General features: G+C 43.2%; 1 protein-coding gene across 1 annotated transcript; it reads right to left on the reverse strand.

The window, feature by feature from the left end:
* Positions 1–702: 702 nt before the first annotated feature.
* On the reverse strand, positions 703–15,953 carry LOC110176332 (D-beta-hydroxybutyrate dehydrogenase, mitochondrial). The gene is made up of 7 exons (XM_020942654.2): positions 15,673–15,953; positions 13,024–13,269; positions 2,266–2,472; positions 2,028–2,181; positions 1,708–1,964; positions 1,208–1,309; positions 703–1,137 (listed from the first exon to the last, which is right to left on the reverse strand). The coding sequence occupies exons 1-7, from the start codon at positions 15,694–15,696 to the stop codon at positions 961–963; spliced, it is 1,167 nt and encodes a 388-aa protein (XP_020798313.1). The 5' UTR covers positions 15,697–15,953; the 3' UTR covers positions 703–960.
* Between the last annotated feature and the right edge of the window lie 1,143 nt (positions 15,954–17,096).

Genomic DNA, 17,096 nt, shown 5'->3' on the forward strand with positions numbered 1-17,096 from the left:
GACAGATAAAGGCAAAATGTCAGCCATACCGTTACGGTCAACCTTCAGTACGTTATATATATCTGGCCAATATGTGTGTGTTTGTGTTTAGCCAAGAAACTCATTTCCCATGCAACTTTCTCTGTTGGAACCTTAAAAGAAAACTTCGAATGTGCCACTTGGGCAGGTGTGGCAAATAAGGTTATAGCCGCCAGTTGCGGCTTACATTAACAACCTGGCAGATTTATGCTCCAGTTATGCACTTCCCGTTCGTGTCTCCAAACAGCTCATCAGGAGGAGGTGGGCTTGGGTCTGGGAATTTCAAACACCTCCTTGGCTTAGCCCTGCTCCATGAATGTCGCGCGCAGCGGAAATGTCATTGTTGTTTCGAATCAAACGCATTAAAAATTTATTGAATTTATTTTTATGAGTTCTCCGTCCTGTGGGGTTCACCTTTTCCTGTTTCAGCTCCTGCTCCTGCTCCTCGTGACACTGCACTTAAGCTTTGCTTTTCCACTGAGTGGAGCTACGTGCATGTGTAAGAATACGGATGAGGAGGAGGAAGCCTCCTTCCTTATGCAGCTGCTTGTCTGTCCATAAAAAGCACTAACAGGGCCAAATCCCGGCACTCGGCAAATGTCAATCAAGAGCAATTATCAGGATTCAAAGATTTCAGCAACTCGCAAGGATGTGAATAAAGAAGAACTCTTTAAATAAATACAGTTTTCTACTGTTTCCATTTCATTTTATTCATCGTCATACAATTCGTTCTAGCAACTAAAGAAAATAATAATAATAATATGCAAAAAGTTATGAAAATAATCGAGAGAAGGACGTAAATGCTCATCGACTGGCGCAGTTCCTGGCGCTCCTTCGTACAGCCTGGAGCCTGGCGAATTTCGGGGAGGAAAATCATAAATGAATAACAATTTCCGAATAACAATATCAGGATAAGGAGTCCGGATGTCGGCATGAGGCTGGTCAGTAGACAAACTTCTTCTGCTCGCCGTACAGCTGCTCGTAGAGGGACGGAGGCAGGTGCTCGGCCAGGAAGATCTGCAGCTTCTCGGTGGTGGTCACAGGCGTGTAGCGGGCCATGGGGAAGGTCCTGGTCACGGCATCGATGAGGACGCGCAGCGTGGGCTGGATGTCGGATGCCTGGCAGGAATTGAGTGGGGATTAAACGCTCGTTAGCCGCTGGACACACGGAGAAGAAACACTCTCTTACCTGGCGGGAGTACTTCTCCACCGATGTCATGGCAGCCTCATAGTAATCCTCGCCGTAGGTCTTCTTCTGCTCCGAGGAAAGCGCGTTCCACATTTGCTTGGCCTGGACAAGGGAAGAAAGGGAATAAAGTGGTTCGAGTTAATGAGTTCTGTTTTAGTTATTTCCCTCGCCCACTGCTGCTCGAGGATAGTTATCGTAAAAAACTAAAAGCATAACTGGGCTTATCCACAGGGAGAGAAAAAAGGGACCCTTATGGATATACCTTTTACATTTAAAGATATATTAGAGAAGCAGTAAGGTAAACAATGTCCTGCAACAGGAGAACTACCAAAGAACTTGTGGTTATAATCTCGTAAGGATTTTAGATGTCTCTGAAATATTTTTCCCAGTAGCTTGAACTACAACTTCTGAGAGATCCAAAGGATATATATTTTCTCTCTCTGCACACCCATTTGTTGGCCACCATAAGTTCCATTGCCGCCATTAGCTTCTCTTCTCACCTGGTCGCGCAGCTCCGTCTCGTTTAGCCAGCCATTGCCGGGGGCAAACTCGCCGGCAGCCACCACGGACACATCCACACCCCGGGTGCGCATCTCCTGGCGCAGACAGGCGGCGAAGCAGTCAACGGCCGCCTGGGTGGCATTCTGGATACCCCTCACAGGCGATGGGACACGATTCAAGCCGGAGGTGAGGAACACCACACGTCCATGGGCACGACGGACCAGTGGCAGGAAGATCTGGGTTAAACGGGCAACACCTGGAAAGGACCAAGAGGAAACTTCAAACACTGCAACCCTGGCGATTTGATGGCGCCACTCACCGAGCAGGTTTAGGTCCAGACTCTTGCGCAGCACACCGAATGGAATCCACTCCAGTTCGCCCAAAGCTATCCAGTGGGCGCAGTGCACCACCGACCAGAGTCCTTCGGCGCCATGGGGCAGATGTTGGGACACATAGCGAGCAGCTTCCAAAAGCTAAGGAATAACGGATAAAGGATAAAAAGAATATAGGTGGAGACATACACTAAAAGCTTTAAGGAGAAAGCTTTTGGGACTTACGGTCTTCTCCGAGGTGACGTCCACGTGCAGCAGCTTCATGCGGCCCGAGGTCTCCTCCTTGAGAATCTTGGCCTCGTCAGAGTCCTCGATGGGCGTGTTGAAGCCAGCATAGACGGTGAAGCCGAGATCATCCAGTTTCTTGGCCAAATACCAGGCCAAAGGAGCCTCGCAGCCGGTGATAAGGACACCCTTGCCAGGAGCGGAAACCTGCATGGAGAGAAAGTAAATAAATAATATTATAATTAATTAATTTACTAACAATTTATTTATTATTTCGAAAATTCCTATATCCCTATATATGTACCTTACTAATATTTATTTATACAGACTTTCCCCACAACTCATTTTCAAAGCAAAAGCAACCTTCTAAGCTAAGGACAACAGTGAAATTCCCAGTTGGTAATCAATACAAACCTGAAATATCTACGTTTTCCTTTACTATAATTCCAGGAATTATGTTTATTTTCATAGCCAACCTGATAGACAAACTTAAATCACGATAAATATAGTTTTTTCTATCGTTTTATTTCTGGCCGTGTAATTAGGAAAGGTAAACGAGTCATTGCTGCGGCTGTTCAACTCTTTTGCCAATTAACGTTCAATAATTGTAATGCCAATTAGACAGGAGTATGTGGGCGACAGAGTATCAAGTTCTTTGAATATATATATTCAAAGGCGCCTTGTCAGATGTTTGACCTTTGACCCACACCCGAAATTAAGTGACGTTTGTGGGCTTTAAGACCGGCGGCCACTTAAAAGTCGAGTCACAAAACTGGGCTTAGAGGGCAGCCGCCAGTTGGCAACTTTGTCAGCGGCGATTAAAGTTTTTCCCCCCGAGCCTGGCCTGCTTTCGATTTCAAAGCGAAAGTCCGCAGCTGAGATGGTCCAGGGAGTGGGGAATATGGAGTCTCCTTCTCCATCTTCGTCCTCGGACTGGAATGGGAATGGTGTGTTGGGGGCTGGCTGTCACAGATATTTGTCTGGGAGAAGACGTCCAAGACGACGAAGACGGGGACTATGATGACGATGGAGAGTTGAAGTGGGCGAGCAGGAAGACGTGTGCTCACTACTACTTCCGCTTTAGACACGCGCTCCCGTCAGGACTCGCAGTGGGATGGGCAGAGTCCTGATTCTAGGATTCTGTGGGCAGGGATAGTGTCATAATTCATCATGCCATTAACCAATATAGTTCGCCGTTCGCCTCAAGTGGACGTCTCTAGTGTGCGTCAATCGAAGGACTCGAAGGGAATAGGCAGCCGGTAAAGGGAATGGGAGGTGGCTACTCATTGTTCGGGCTATTAAACCGTTATAAAGTGCTCGTAAAAATTGTTGAAAAAAAGAAAATAGAATGGCAAGAAAGAAAGAAAGCGGGCCAAGACGGGTGTATTATTATTGGCCGTGCTGTTGACACCCATTAAGACTGGCCGACATTTTATTGTGGCCATAAGTGTTTGGCTTATCGAAATCTGTTGGCCGTTGTTTGGCGTTAATAAAAACACAAACACTCGTGGGCGAAAGTCCACTTCTTCAGCTCCAGGAGGAGAAGTTGCTCCTCCAACTCATTCCTGAGCATCGACCGCTGTCTTTCTAAGTTCGCTCGACAAGTTATGTTCCTGTAGTTTTTACGCGAATCTACTCTAGATATAGTACGTTCTTTTGACTAAAACTTTGGTTCAACTTTTGCAGCATTCGGCGTCCAGCAAGCCAGTTTATTGCGGTTCAGCATAAATTACTTTAAACTTTGCTGGTGGTAACTAAAAACAGCAACTGACTTAACGGAATTGAGCAATTAAAATGCAGCAAAAAGCTGCTATAAAAGGAAAATGGATGGCGAGCAGAAAAACCAAGCAACTAAATGTTTAGAGTCAATTAAAGTGCATTGGGGGAAACCAGAAGGAACTTGCTGGGCAGCTTCTTCACTGGAATCCTTTGGCTGGTTGACTGGACCAGGCATTGGTTTTCAACCAACGCTGGCAATTATTGGAAAAAGCTGAGAAGATGCTATTTTCCAGCAAACCCCCCTTCCCCCTGTGACGCGATGATTTCTCAACTTCTAAGCCATCAAATTAATTATAACTTTGACAAGGACAATTCTGGATAAAAATTCAAGGAATTGCTGAGCAAAATTTGATTTAAAATGGTTTATGGAAAAGAAAAACTTACATTTCATCATAGAAATACTTAGTTTTATTAATAATTTAGATAGAATCTTAATTTGATGTGCAATTTAATGCATAATGAACTGGAAGTTATAAACTTAACTGGAACAAACTTAAATATTTTAGGGATATCATCCACAAATTCTTTTATTTATCCCTTAAATATGACAAAACAGCTTCAAAAATCTGTTTGTTCTGATGGCTAAAATCACATTTAACCCTGTTACCGCAGTTTTTCCCGGGCCACGAGTCCCCTTTATCGCTTCCCTTTATCCCGGGGGGGGGAAAAAAACTACAAAAGCAATACTTTCGACAGTGCAGTGCAGTTGTGGGCTACGTGCAAGGCATAAAACAGCAGGACGACCGTCGACACAACCGCCTGCATTTTGCCACCTGCCAACTGCCACCTGCCACTTGCCACCTGCCGCCTGCCACTGTATCCTCTCCCCTCCCCCACTGCCATTTGCCACCTGACATCGCACCTCTGGGCGGTCATGTCGGCTCTGTGAACACACACACACAACAGGACGATGGCTTGCGGTTTTTATAAAGCGTTCCCGAAATAGAAACCAAGTTGCATGCACCCCGAAATAGCACACGGAGGGAGGAAGAGCACCAGGAGGAGGGGTCGTGCATGTCAGACATTCCATTTAACTGAGCACTCGGGGCCGGAAATGCATGGCGAGCATTGGAAGCGAGTAAGTCAATAAGGAGGCAGCTATGGCTACAGCTACCCATCCTGGGCTACTTTGGCCATTTAAATGCATCCTTTATTGCATTTTAATTGCTGGCCAAACTGGAAGTGGAGAAGATTTATTCGCTGGCCAGGAGAAGCAGCACCAGCAGCAGGTGCTATCTGTGGTTGCCGGAGAGCCCCAAAAATGTAGCATTTACGCGCACTTTTAGCCACAAAGTTGATAAATGGCAGCGGTGCACGCGATTCCGGTTGCAGCTCATTAACTCTGGCTTACGTACACCGGGGCGTATGCGCAATATTTATATAATGCATTATGCTACGGCGCAAAATTTAAGTTAATGTGTAAACTGCAGCAAGTTAGCAGCTCGGAGAATTCCCAGCCACGTCACATTATGTACAATGGTGGTAAGGACATCCTTTCGCCCTGCCAGGACTCGCTGTGTGTGTGCGTGGGCGAGCTGGAAGTTATGAGTGTAAAATGTAAACAACAATAAGGAGGAGTCCGGCTGGCTCATGAACCTGCCAACATGCGCGCCTTCATTTGCGTGAATAAATTTATGACTGTCCAGGGGAAGGACCAACGCAGTAAACACGTTCCATTCCTATTTCGAGGATAATGCGGAAATACTCGTTGTCCGTATGTGTGTGTGTGTGTGGGGACGTGAATTGTGTGAAAATATTTTTGCGGAAGCGAATCTAGTTGAGCTGTATCGATATCCCATAAATATGCTCACAGCAAGAGCATTATTTAATGACATAAATGGGTTTCATTGGGGCAAAATAAGAGTTATTTATCAATGCTACAGAAATATCTTGAATATAAGTTAAGAAAAAATTGTGAATGTCGGTTTAAGTTATCGATTTCAAGATTCAATTTCTTCAATCTATAATTAACAACAGAGTTCAGGCTTATTGTTCTGACCGGTGTGATGAGCTGTAGGTGTTGCGGCTAAACTTTAAATTCAAAATTTTTATTTACAAGTGGACATTCTTAGTTCGATTGATGCTGATCATGAATATATGTTATATGATTTATGGGGTCGGAAATGATTCCTTCACTTAGTTTTAAGCTTCTGACTAAAATTCAAATACCTTTGCAAGGGTGTAAATATCGATTCAAAGAGTTTTCCTTAAGATTCAGGAAAACTCAAGAAATTGATTGACCTCGCCTCCTGCCAGACCATAAACCAAGTTCAACCCGGAAGTAAAATAATAAAGCAGTTTTATTATTGTACTTCCGGTAAGAGAATAAGTATTCGTAATAAATAAAATGAGTATCGAGAGTAAACAGATTTAATTCCATGCCTGGGATACCATTGAACCCCGTTCGATGAAGCCGGACTAACGTCTCGCTTATCGGTCCGAACTTTGCTTTTATTATCTTATTTTTATCTCATTGTCTCCCTCTCTCTCTCTCTCTTTATCTGGTCATTTTTTTTGTTTCCCTTTTCTGTGGCGGTGTTATCCTTGCAGACACATAAACCTCTCAAGAAAACGGGACACGCTTGACCGCTCAAGAGGCCCCGAAATAAATCTACATAAGCGAAATGGTGCAATCTTTGGAGCGCGGGTACCCGGAGAGTTTAAGTGAAAAATGGCAAACAAACCGCATACAAATTGTCCTCGCTGTGTCACCATGCCGCAGGATACACCCACGCTCCTTTGTGAGCAACGAAAGGCGACGAAATGTGGCCAACAGAGAGCGAGTACCACAGTGAAAGAGAGAGATACAGGCCAAGAAATGGGAAACAAAGAGAGGCACGCACACGCATGCACGCATATTAAATCAGTGGCTAAAAATAGACACCAAATAAAATACAGACCAAGGGGGAGGGATGTTAGGTTCACCAAAAAAAATATATATATATATATATGTATATAAATTAACTAAAAAATTTGAAGAGGGAGGGGCGGTGGGGCGATGGCCACTGGACAGCCAAGACAAACGAACGAGCGGCGGTCGCCAAAAGTCATTGAACGTATTAAGCTGTAATAAATTAATTAACCGGAAAGTTAAAAACCATTTCTGTGTTTTGCTTTCCCCTACACACACACAAGACACACACACACACATACAGAGCACGCACGGAGCGTCCTGGTGGCGTGTGGCAGGCAGGTCCTTTTGCCAACTTCACGCCATCCACAGACGACAGTGTGAGCATTAAAGGCTTTTCGCATTGCGCATACCACACGTTGTACCAGCGGAAGAGACCTAGGCCAATTTGCAGCTTGTTTCTCTGAATCGTATCTCCGCGCGTGTGTGTGTGTCCTGGAGAGCGAAAGTATTGGTAACAGAGGGATTCAAGTGTGTGGCAGACAACACGCAAAGCTTTGACTTTGTGCCAAGCCAGCCATTATGGCAGCTCAGCCTGTTAGCCAACATCCTCCTCCTGTGCGGGTGTTTAAGCGAAGGATTAAGCTCCCCCAGCTCTATGGAATCTCTGTGCTGTTTGGTTTGCTTCTCCTTCCGTATTTAAATTGCCATTGTTTCCGGTCGAAAAATGATGCCCCTGGCAATGGTTCTTAATTAAAATATTGCGTAACAGGGGAGAGGGATGATAACAATATATATATAGAAATAGTAACAGGGAGGGAAGATACTGTTTAGTATCTGAAAAACTTTCTTCATTCTATTTAAAAATGCAGTTAAATCCTTTAGTAAACTTACACCGACTGGAAGCTATCAAAAAATAATGACAATCAGCTGCCATTGTCCTATTCCAGGAAATGGAAAACACAAAGTCAAGTCATTGGGAATGTCAAAGCGAACGGGCTGCCAATCATGCGGCGGCTGTCGCTCTTGGTGCAGAACATTTTTCCAGCATTTTGCGACCTCTGACCTTTGATGTGCCAGCGATGGATGCACGGCTGGGTCGTCTGCAATTGGTTTTTAATTTAACTAAAATGCGCAGCGCAGCAAAAGAAGAATAAAATGGCAGCGGGGACAGGGCAAACAGGGAGGGGAATTGTCAAGGCGATTTAATGGCGTGCAATTCTAGGAATTCTAAGAAACGCAGAGTCCTCCTGGCCCCCGAGTCACCAGTCCCCAGTCCCCAGTCCCCATGTCCCCAGTCCCCGTGTCCTTCAATACCAAGCCATTGTCAGGCCGGGCACGCCATTGCCATTGCTGAATGTCCTCAGTGTATTTATGGGTGTGTGCGAGTGTGCGTGTGTGAATCAACAGGCCACGCGCGACACCATAAAACCGAAACAGCAAAACCGAGCACTACATGTATCTGTATCTAGCAGATACAAAAGGGAAGCGGAGCGAAGCGGCGAATGGGTAAAAACAAGCGAACGAAACTTCGCACATAATGAGTTTTTATGGCCTGCGAGAGAGTCCTGGCCTTTATATAGCCTTCAGTTGTCCTGGGCTTTGAGCTCCCGCTCCCGCTCCTGCTCCTGTTGCTGCTCCTGTTCCTGCTCCTGCCATTGCCATCAGCATCTCCTAATTGCGAATGCAGTCGCTCCCGTTGACAAACAGTTCTTCTGCCATTTTTTCTCATCTTTTTTCATGCTGTGTGTGTGCACAACACACAAATCAGCGTAAAATTTGTCTAGGGCCCAAGTTTTATGGAGCTGTAACTGCGACAAAGTGTGCAGCAGTCAGTCGGGAAGTCAGTGAGCAACCAAAACCAACTCTGAAAACCTAAGGAAGCTGTCGCTTTGCAGCAAAACGGGGGAGAAGCAAAAAAAGAGGGATCCCTGGGAGCTAAGTAGATGGTTTACTGGGTAATAAACAGTGCAAGGCACCAGGACAATGTTTCAGATGCACACAAAAACTACTGGCTAGTAAATGCCAGATGCTGCATTCAGACACTGAAAGAAAGCTGAGAACTAAGGCTAAATCGGAGGTAATATGAGGGATAGACTTATAAGCTTCAAAGTCCAAGAGTAATAGTATTTAAATCTCTCTGAAATTATAAATAAAATGTTGAAATAATTCTAATTTAAAAGTAGTAAGAAAAAACCTTCAAGAACTGCTCCCTTTTTGTTGTACAGAAAACCCTTGAACCCATTAAGTGGCATCCTTATCCCCTACTCCCACAATTCCTTAGGCAACATTACACTCTTTTAAGCATTAACCTCTTCCGCTCAGTGCACTGCAGTGGAATGCTTGAAAAACTTGCTCTTGCATCTTCCACCCGAGTGCCCCAGATCATGACTTCTGCGTAACCGAAACCCAAGGTGGATCAACTGCGATTTCACGTGGCTCAGATGGCCCAGGTAGTCCGTAACTTTCAGCACTGAAAAGTTCAAGATCCCCCGCACTTTCAATTACATCTGAAGGTGGAAAACGGATGGATTTCGGGCAATGGAGTGGGTCTGGGGGATGGGCGTGTTGCAGTGGGCGTTGCTGATGTTGAGCAACTGCTCATTAGCGTGGCTCACACGAAGCTATTAATTCAATTATTTACACTGTTTCTGGCAGCTGACAAGCCCCGCACCCATCTTCTTTCTGGTTCTGTGTGTGTTTCCCGTGTGTGTGTCTTGTTCCGGGAAACTGTTGCTCGTCGCCCGAGGTCCCGAGGCATATTCCCCCGCGACGACCGAGGGTGGGAAGGGGTGGTGATGATGGCCGGGAGCCAGGAGGGGGGCGGGGCGAAGAACGGTTTGTGGACTTAATTATGCATATTACGCCGAGTGTAATTTGCGTTGCGAAATGGACCCAATGTCGAAATCGAGTCGAAATATTTACAACCAGTGCAGCCGACAGCCCTCAAAGCATTGTAAGAACGAAAAAGATCAATTAAAATCGAGAAATATGGCAAAAGATACTAAAGAAAGGGATGAGATACTTTATGGTTCTGGGAAATTAAAATTTTGAATGCCTGTTTTGGTAATTATTAAGGTTTAAAGGGCTTGGTTTTTTAATTTATTTTAAAGCTATATAAATCCAAGGATATGCTGCCTTTTAAGGACCTCCAAAATTACTTATCTCTCTCCCCACAAAAGAAGAGAAATTACGACAGCACTGACCAACTGCAGCTGGCCTTAACAGTTGCAATTTAGGTGAAAATAATAACGGATTTGTGCAGAGCCAGAGGCGAGGCGAATGCGAGTGGGCGTGGCTGTTGCGTGGGCGTCAGCGTTGAGCATTTCATTAGCTGCGCATTTACATTTCATTGCACCCAATTTGTGCTGCCGCGTCGCGTCAACAGTTGCCATCCCAAACCATCCTCTTCATCCTCCATCCTCGGCCTCGTCCTGGAATGTGTGCGTGCGTGTAATTTAATTCGACAGTCGTGCCATAAAAATGAAATGCACAACGTGATGTGCAAGGATAAGCAGGGCTAGTGACATAGAGCGGCCAGGATATGTCCGCATATCTATATATACAGATGTATATAGATGTTTGGCCACGCATGTTGCAAATAACTTTATCTACTCCGCACATGTAAATGCGAGGCGGCAGACAACAGAAATCGGGTTAATAGTTGAGGCCCGGCCGGGGCCGAAAAGCTAATCAAAGGCAAGGACATTTCATGTCCTTTTTTTTGGGGCCCGAGAGAGGGGTGTGTAGCCATCGGCGTTGACGCCCTCAACTCAAGTCCTGTTGCCGTGCCTAAAAATAGACCCAGTTCTGATTGGGAGTAGCTTCTTTACAAGGACGATGGAAGACGAAGACGATGTTATGCCAATAAGTCGACGGCAGTCAGGGAAGCGGGCTCTGAACTAAAGGTTAGGGATTCTTGGCCAACATACATATTTCGTTATATATGTAACAGGTACTTGTGAAGGTCTTCCTATATTTGGAAATTATATAAAAATATGAGGGGGGAAATGTTATGCCAATAAGTTATCGAAGGTCATGGAGTAGGGAACTTTTGAGGAATATTTTCTATATTTGTGTTAGGTAATTATATAGACTAATTAACTGTTTTATTTGGAAAAATGAAATCAGAAGAAGGTAAAGCAGTATCCCTTATATTTAATTTATATATTGTATTATAATATTTCCAAACTCATTTGATTCCCTGTCATGTTTTCATTAAAGTAACCTATTTTATCTTTCCTCCCTGCTCACACGAAACTCACAGCCTTGTCCTTGGCTTAATCCTTGGCGAAGCGGGCCAGCTGAGTCCTGCCAGAAAGCAACACCTCCCTCTCTCTCCCCTCAGCACTCCACCAGGTAATGCAACTTCCCCGGCTGCATCTGCTGCTGTTGCTGTTAATTATCCTGCCGTCGTGCTTATTACCTTAATGTCGGGTTGCCCATCGCGTTGAGTGCGCCACAGGCAGGCCACAATTGCTCGATCCGGATGCAGATGCCGTTGCGAACAGGGACACGGACAGGATACGTACCGGGAAATGTCAGGACAATGGCTACGTGCCACAGGACTCGGAACTCCGTAGTCGAAACCAGCCGCGTGTAATTACCAATGTCATTCGAAACGGCCAAGAAGGAGGGCTAATTAAAGTGCACGCAAATTTGAATTATCTACCGACTTTGTTGGCGCCACTAGAACATAGACGGTGTGAAATCAAGAGACGGCTTTTCCCCATCGATTTTCCAGCATTACGTATACGTCGTGTGATAATTTGTGTAGTTAACGTAAGACAATAAAGCTGCTGACAAAGACAAATAATCCCATGGCCCCGCAGCATAATTCCCACCAGAGCTCCTTGAAAGTTTAATTGAGCACAGGATGAGTGCACATGAAGTTGTAATAAAATCCGGAGGCTGGAAAGCTAAATGTTTGCAGATGAAGTTAGGCTATACATAAATGAAGTTAAACTCAATATTTTAAGTAAATTTGCTGAGCTTATTCATAGTCTAAATCTTTTCAGGAAGTAAGTAAGAGGTAAAGGAATATTTCTTGATTTACAACATGATTTCTCCAGGTAAATAAAGATTTATTAAATAACAAAGTAAAGGCAAAGCCCCACTTCTTAACTCACAATATTCTTTGACTTTCAGATAACAAAGGATAATAATATAAACTATCTAGTAGATGTCCATTGTTAAAGAGAAATTCCTGGTGAGTCTCAAGTGAGTCAAGACTCATCGTTTTTCCTTTTTGCGAATTTATATTCATTACCAAACCCCTTTCTTTCAGCAAGTTTGGCTTGGGTTTCCCTCGGCCTGCTTGCCTGCTTATTTATTTGTTTTCATTTTCATTTTCCCGGCTGGCTGCCAGGACCGGAGTATAAGCTCTGAAATATCAAACGCAGGCCAATCCGAAGCCAAATCCGCACAGTCAAGGGTTTCCTTTCTGGTTAAACATAAGTTGACGACGTGCCCGCAGTCCCTGCCCCTTTGTCCAAACCTCCTTCTTCCGTATCCTTTGGCCCGACTATTTTTAGTGCCTCTGATTTGTTTTGCCTAGCATTCAAGCCCCTCTGTCGTCACTTGTGGTTTTGGCTTGGCACTCGAGGCGAGCCAAAGCGGAAAAAGAATGCACACTCGGAAAATGGAGTCTATTTAAATCGATAATAGAATTTCAACTAAAGATAGAGTATGTTTATGAAATAGTTATTTTATTATATTAAAAAGTATCTTAATTCTTGATTAAACATTTGCTGTTCTGTTCTTTTATTTTTTAATATTTGATTTTATTAATAATCAAGAGTATGAGAGTGTCTGTCCACTTTATAGACCCAGAGTTATACTTCTAGGAAGCATTCTGTCGTATTCCCTGTAGGCTATGCTTCTTGTAAATTAAGTTGAGTGCTGGAGTGTTGGAGGCTAACCTCCTTTTGTTCATTTTCTATATATTTTTCTGAGTGCATATACCCGCAGACGGAGCCCTAGGCTAAGACCGCCCGTGGTTCTGAAAACGAAACCTAAAACTAAACCATGTCTACATGCCGCTCCGCAATCCTTGGTGCGGTTTAGGGATTAGGGCGTCTGCTGCTCCTGCTGCTGTGTGAAGGGGGGGAATCCCCAAAGCGACTTACCTTGACAAAGTGGTAGAAGAGCACCGCTCCAACGGTGGCCAGAGCAAACCAGACGAAGATGGCGAAGGTGGAGATGCTGGACATGCTCAGGGCATGGAGCAGGTGCGAGCTGATGATGGCCGCGCCCAGGCAAAGCAGGAAGGGCAGGAAGAGGCGCTCGAAGATGTCCCATGGAATCTCCGCTGACTTTTGCGGCAAAGCCGATATCGAACCCCGGCGCAGGGAGGCTCTCCGCGAGGCCCGGCGCTAGTGGATGGTGGAGAAAACGAAAAAGATACAGATGGAAATACATTTAGTCAGATATGTGGCATATATATCGCGATTTAATTATTCATTTCTGCGGCTACGATTTATAAATAGCCCCAAAGACAGACAGAATGGCCGAGCGCTGTTGTTTTATCAATCGTGAGATGTTTGTTTGGCAAATATTTAAACAATTGCGGCACGCTATTTGTTTGCGTCTTGATCAATAAACAAGGCGAATAGATATATATATATACATCTATGCAAATTATTGCACACACTTATTGTTTTTATTTTGAGCTGGAAAATTCACCACCAGATGGGGGCCCACTTTAAACTAATCCCTTTGAGTGGAAAGGTATTTACGATTCATCTGCGGTGTTTCTCTACACTTTTTGGCTAGACTTTGGTTTAGATAAATGCTCTGTGGGAGAGCCCATTAGAATTTGATAAGCTATGGGCCATTTGCCTTTTTATTTATAATAAAATAGTATAATTATGCACATGTTGGCAATTTTATTACTATAAGGTGATTTATGAACTTCTTGAAACAATTGGCCTTAGTTTTATTTAAGATTTCAGCTGGGAGAGTATTCAATATTTTTAAGTTTTTAAAGCTCCCTAAGTCTTAATACGTTTTGAGGTATTATAAGAATTTAAATTAACCCTAAACTTTATTTCTTAAATACAAAAGAGAATGCATTGTAAATAGAATTTTGAGTACCCTTAACAAGACCCCCTTTGAACTTGTTTATTACAAAATTCCAGCTAATTAAAAATCCTTGTTTAATTACCAGACATAATTCCTAATATTTCCTGTCCATATAAAATAGATTCAAAAGTCTCTGCCAGTCATATGAACAATATTAAATCAATTTATTGACTTAAGACTTCCGCGTGTTTTTGGCATTTTCAGATTTCTCTTTGCTGGAAATTGGAAATCATCAGAACGCGCCGACTACTCCTCCGTCTGCTCAACATTCCATATATATATTGATATATATATATATATAAATATTTCGATATTTGCCAAAACATATATCATCGCAATTTCATTAAAGCTGAACCGGACTGCAACCGCAGGAACCCAAACGTCCGCAAGCACTCTCGGATACGTTTCGTATCTGTGGATGTGGTTTGCTTGCATTTATCAGACCCTAACCCACACACACTGACATTGACATATAGCAATTACACATGACGTGCACAATACCCTCTCTAGCAGGAGGAGGGGGGTTGGAGGGGGAGAAAGCCACAATGAGGGGGAGTGGGGTGAAAAAAAAAATGGGCAAAAGGGGAGCGCTTTTGGCCATTGGCCATAAATCAACGACAGTGCGAAATAATCAAATGGTGGCATCTGCATAAATACAGAAGCCAATTGATTTATTCGGCCTGAAAATAAACCAATTTCCATTTCGGATTCTTGAACTCTTTTTCTACTATTTTTCCTCCATTTCTTTTTGTGTAAATTGTAAAGCCCCCTAAAGTTCTATTTATAATGCCGCGTGCTGCTTGGAATATCAAAAGGAAATCATCAGCGATGTCAGCTTTCTCTGCTTGATTTAGCCGCTGCTTTCGTCATCCGACCTTGTTGGCCGATTTACACAAGATATGTTATGTTGTGACTAATGCCGCCTCGCATTCTGTAAGTTCTAACGGCGACCCACTCGCAGAAATCCGTCCGCGATCCAACAACCACGCAGATATGTGTGTTATATACACATCGATGCCGGTTCAGATATAATGGCATAGTATTTATGTGTATATTCCCCCCACGATTTATCTACTTAATGGGGAGGCCCAGCTGCCAAGAAATCGGTGGATATAAGAAGACGTTTGCTTTGGTTTGTCTCCAAGCCTTATATTTATTAATAAAGATATGGATATGTATTTTTAGATGATTCGAAGGAATCAAATCGAATGGAAAATTCTGGCAATGCAGAAAAATATTTCTGCCACAACTTTGCATAATTTTGTTTTGAAAAATTCACTTTTATGGAATGTCTATAATAGTTTGCTTTCTGGTTACATAAATCTCTTTAGGGGGGAAATTGTTTTGTCATTATTATTTTTAAGTCTATTTACATTGCATTCTAAAGTCGGCAGACTTTTGACAAGTCTGTTGCTACCACTTAAGTTTTCATCTAGTGAAAATATGCTTAATTTTTTTGGTCTCCTTGTAGCACGTTCGTTGACCCACTTGGATCGTGGCCATTAAGTGAATTTTTGTAATTAATTTGGCGGGCCGCTTTGAGCACCGCATGACTTCCTGGCTGAAATATCCTTATTCTGTGGCCAAAATGGGCGTGGCACTGGCACTGGAATTTGTGTGCCGGGCCTTACTGGGTTGAGCTAACTGGGCTAAGATGGTGTAGGCCGAGATGGTAGGAGCTTCCTACCACTTACCATATTGTTATCGAAGACCTGCATGGTTTACTCAGGATACTTATGATATGTTTCGATTAATTTCGATTTATTTCGCGCACTCCGCGCACTTCTCTCACGGCTTAGAGATCGGGATCTGGTCCCCTGGAATTTTCTTGAGATTTTCCTCGGCGGTACTGGGGCCGCTCGTGGCCTGGGCGCTCTGAAACACGACGTGGCACTAAGCGGTACGATCGAGTGCCGCCGTTGCCTGCAGCCGAAAATGTTCGGAAAGCTCTGTTGACGTCGACTTTGGCGCCTCTGTCGACTTCTGTTGTATTTCAAAATGCTGCAGCGGAATTGTCGTTTTGATTTTTTAAAAATATATCCGAATTATGTAGCTATGTGGCGAAGTGCGTGCGCAAGATACATATTCCGTTAGTTAGATAAATAAATATATATTTAAATTCTCGCTCATAGCTACAGATGAACAGATACAGCCAAGCAGATACATTTGTTGAGTTTGCTTTAAAATGTCCCCAGTTTAAGTAGCCAGTTTATGCGCATAAATATTTATGGGAATATCGCCTTTTCACGGCCCAGTACTTGCGGTCTTTTCCTTTTTGCATTTTCCCCATTTTCGATAACGTCACTGTCGCTGCTGCTGTTGTTTACATTTTGTTATTGTTAATTTGCAAATTGCATTTTTACTCTTTATTTAAATGCCCTTTCCCCTGGCTCGCCTTGCGCTGCTGCATTTTATATGCCTTGTGCCAATGCTGCTGCTACTACTGCGGCCAGGAAATTGGAAAATTGCATAAATAAACCATGTTAAAGGGGAAATTCATGGAAATTCATGGAATGCAATGTGTGTGCCAATGGCTGGCGGAAAAAAATCATTTAACTTTGGCCGCGAGAAATTGCGAAATGAAACTGCACTAAATGCCCATTTGCAATCTCGCTTTCACGTAACCATAAAAAGAAACTAATAAAATTGTATTTGTGTAAAGTTAAAATTTCCAAAATTAAATTATTTATGGTTTAAATCGAAATAAAAAAATCTTGTTTAGTAACAATTGAATGCTACTTTCATGTTGAAGCTAAATCAATTAGATTACTATATAGTATTTCTATGTACTAGTTATTATTTTGTTTGTTTGTAATATTTCTTTAATAATATGACGATTTCATTATATTTTAAATTTATTTTTAAAATTATGTTATATGTACCACGCCAGACCCAATAAATCATATATATTCCAGACCAGCATGAAAAGGCGAGTCGAGCTAGCTAAAAACTAACATAGGAAAGCTTTGCGAATTAAAATTAATGCATTTTTGACTGAGTTATGATATTTTTAATCTTTTATTTGTAGAAAAAATTTCGTGTAAAAATATAGTTAATATCCACTAAAATGGGGTATTGCACCTTCAGTCGGAAGCTTAAAAGAAAGTGAAGGAGTCAT

The sequence above is a fragment of the Drosophila serrata genome, unplaced genomic scaffold (assembly GCF_035046125.1).
Source record: "Drosophila serrata isolate PLE 108 unplaced genomic scaffold, ASM3504612v1 contig_165, whole genome shotgun sequence".
NCBI classification, from domain to species: domain Eukaryota; kingdom Metazoa; phylum Arthropoda; class Insecta; order Diptera; family Drosophilidae; genus Drosophila; species Drosophila serrata.

Coding starts and splice junctions, on each gene's coding strand:
- LOC110176332 (XM_020942654.2), bottom strand. CDS start 15,696: ATGCAGGTCTTCGATAACAATATG. Junction 13,270..15,672: donor AGGTCTTCGATAACAATATG/GTAAGTGGTAGG, acceptor ACCATCCACTAG/CGCCGGGCCTCGCGGAGAGC. Junction 2,473..13,023: donor TCTTCTACCACTTTGTCAAG/GTAAGTCGCTTT, acceptor CTCTCCATGCAG/GTTTCCGCTCCTGGCAAGGG.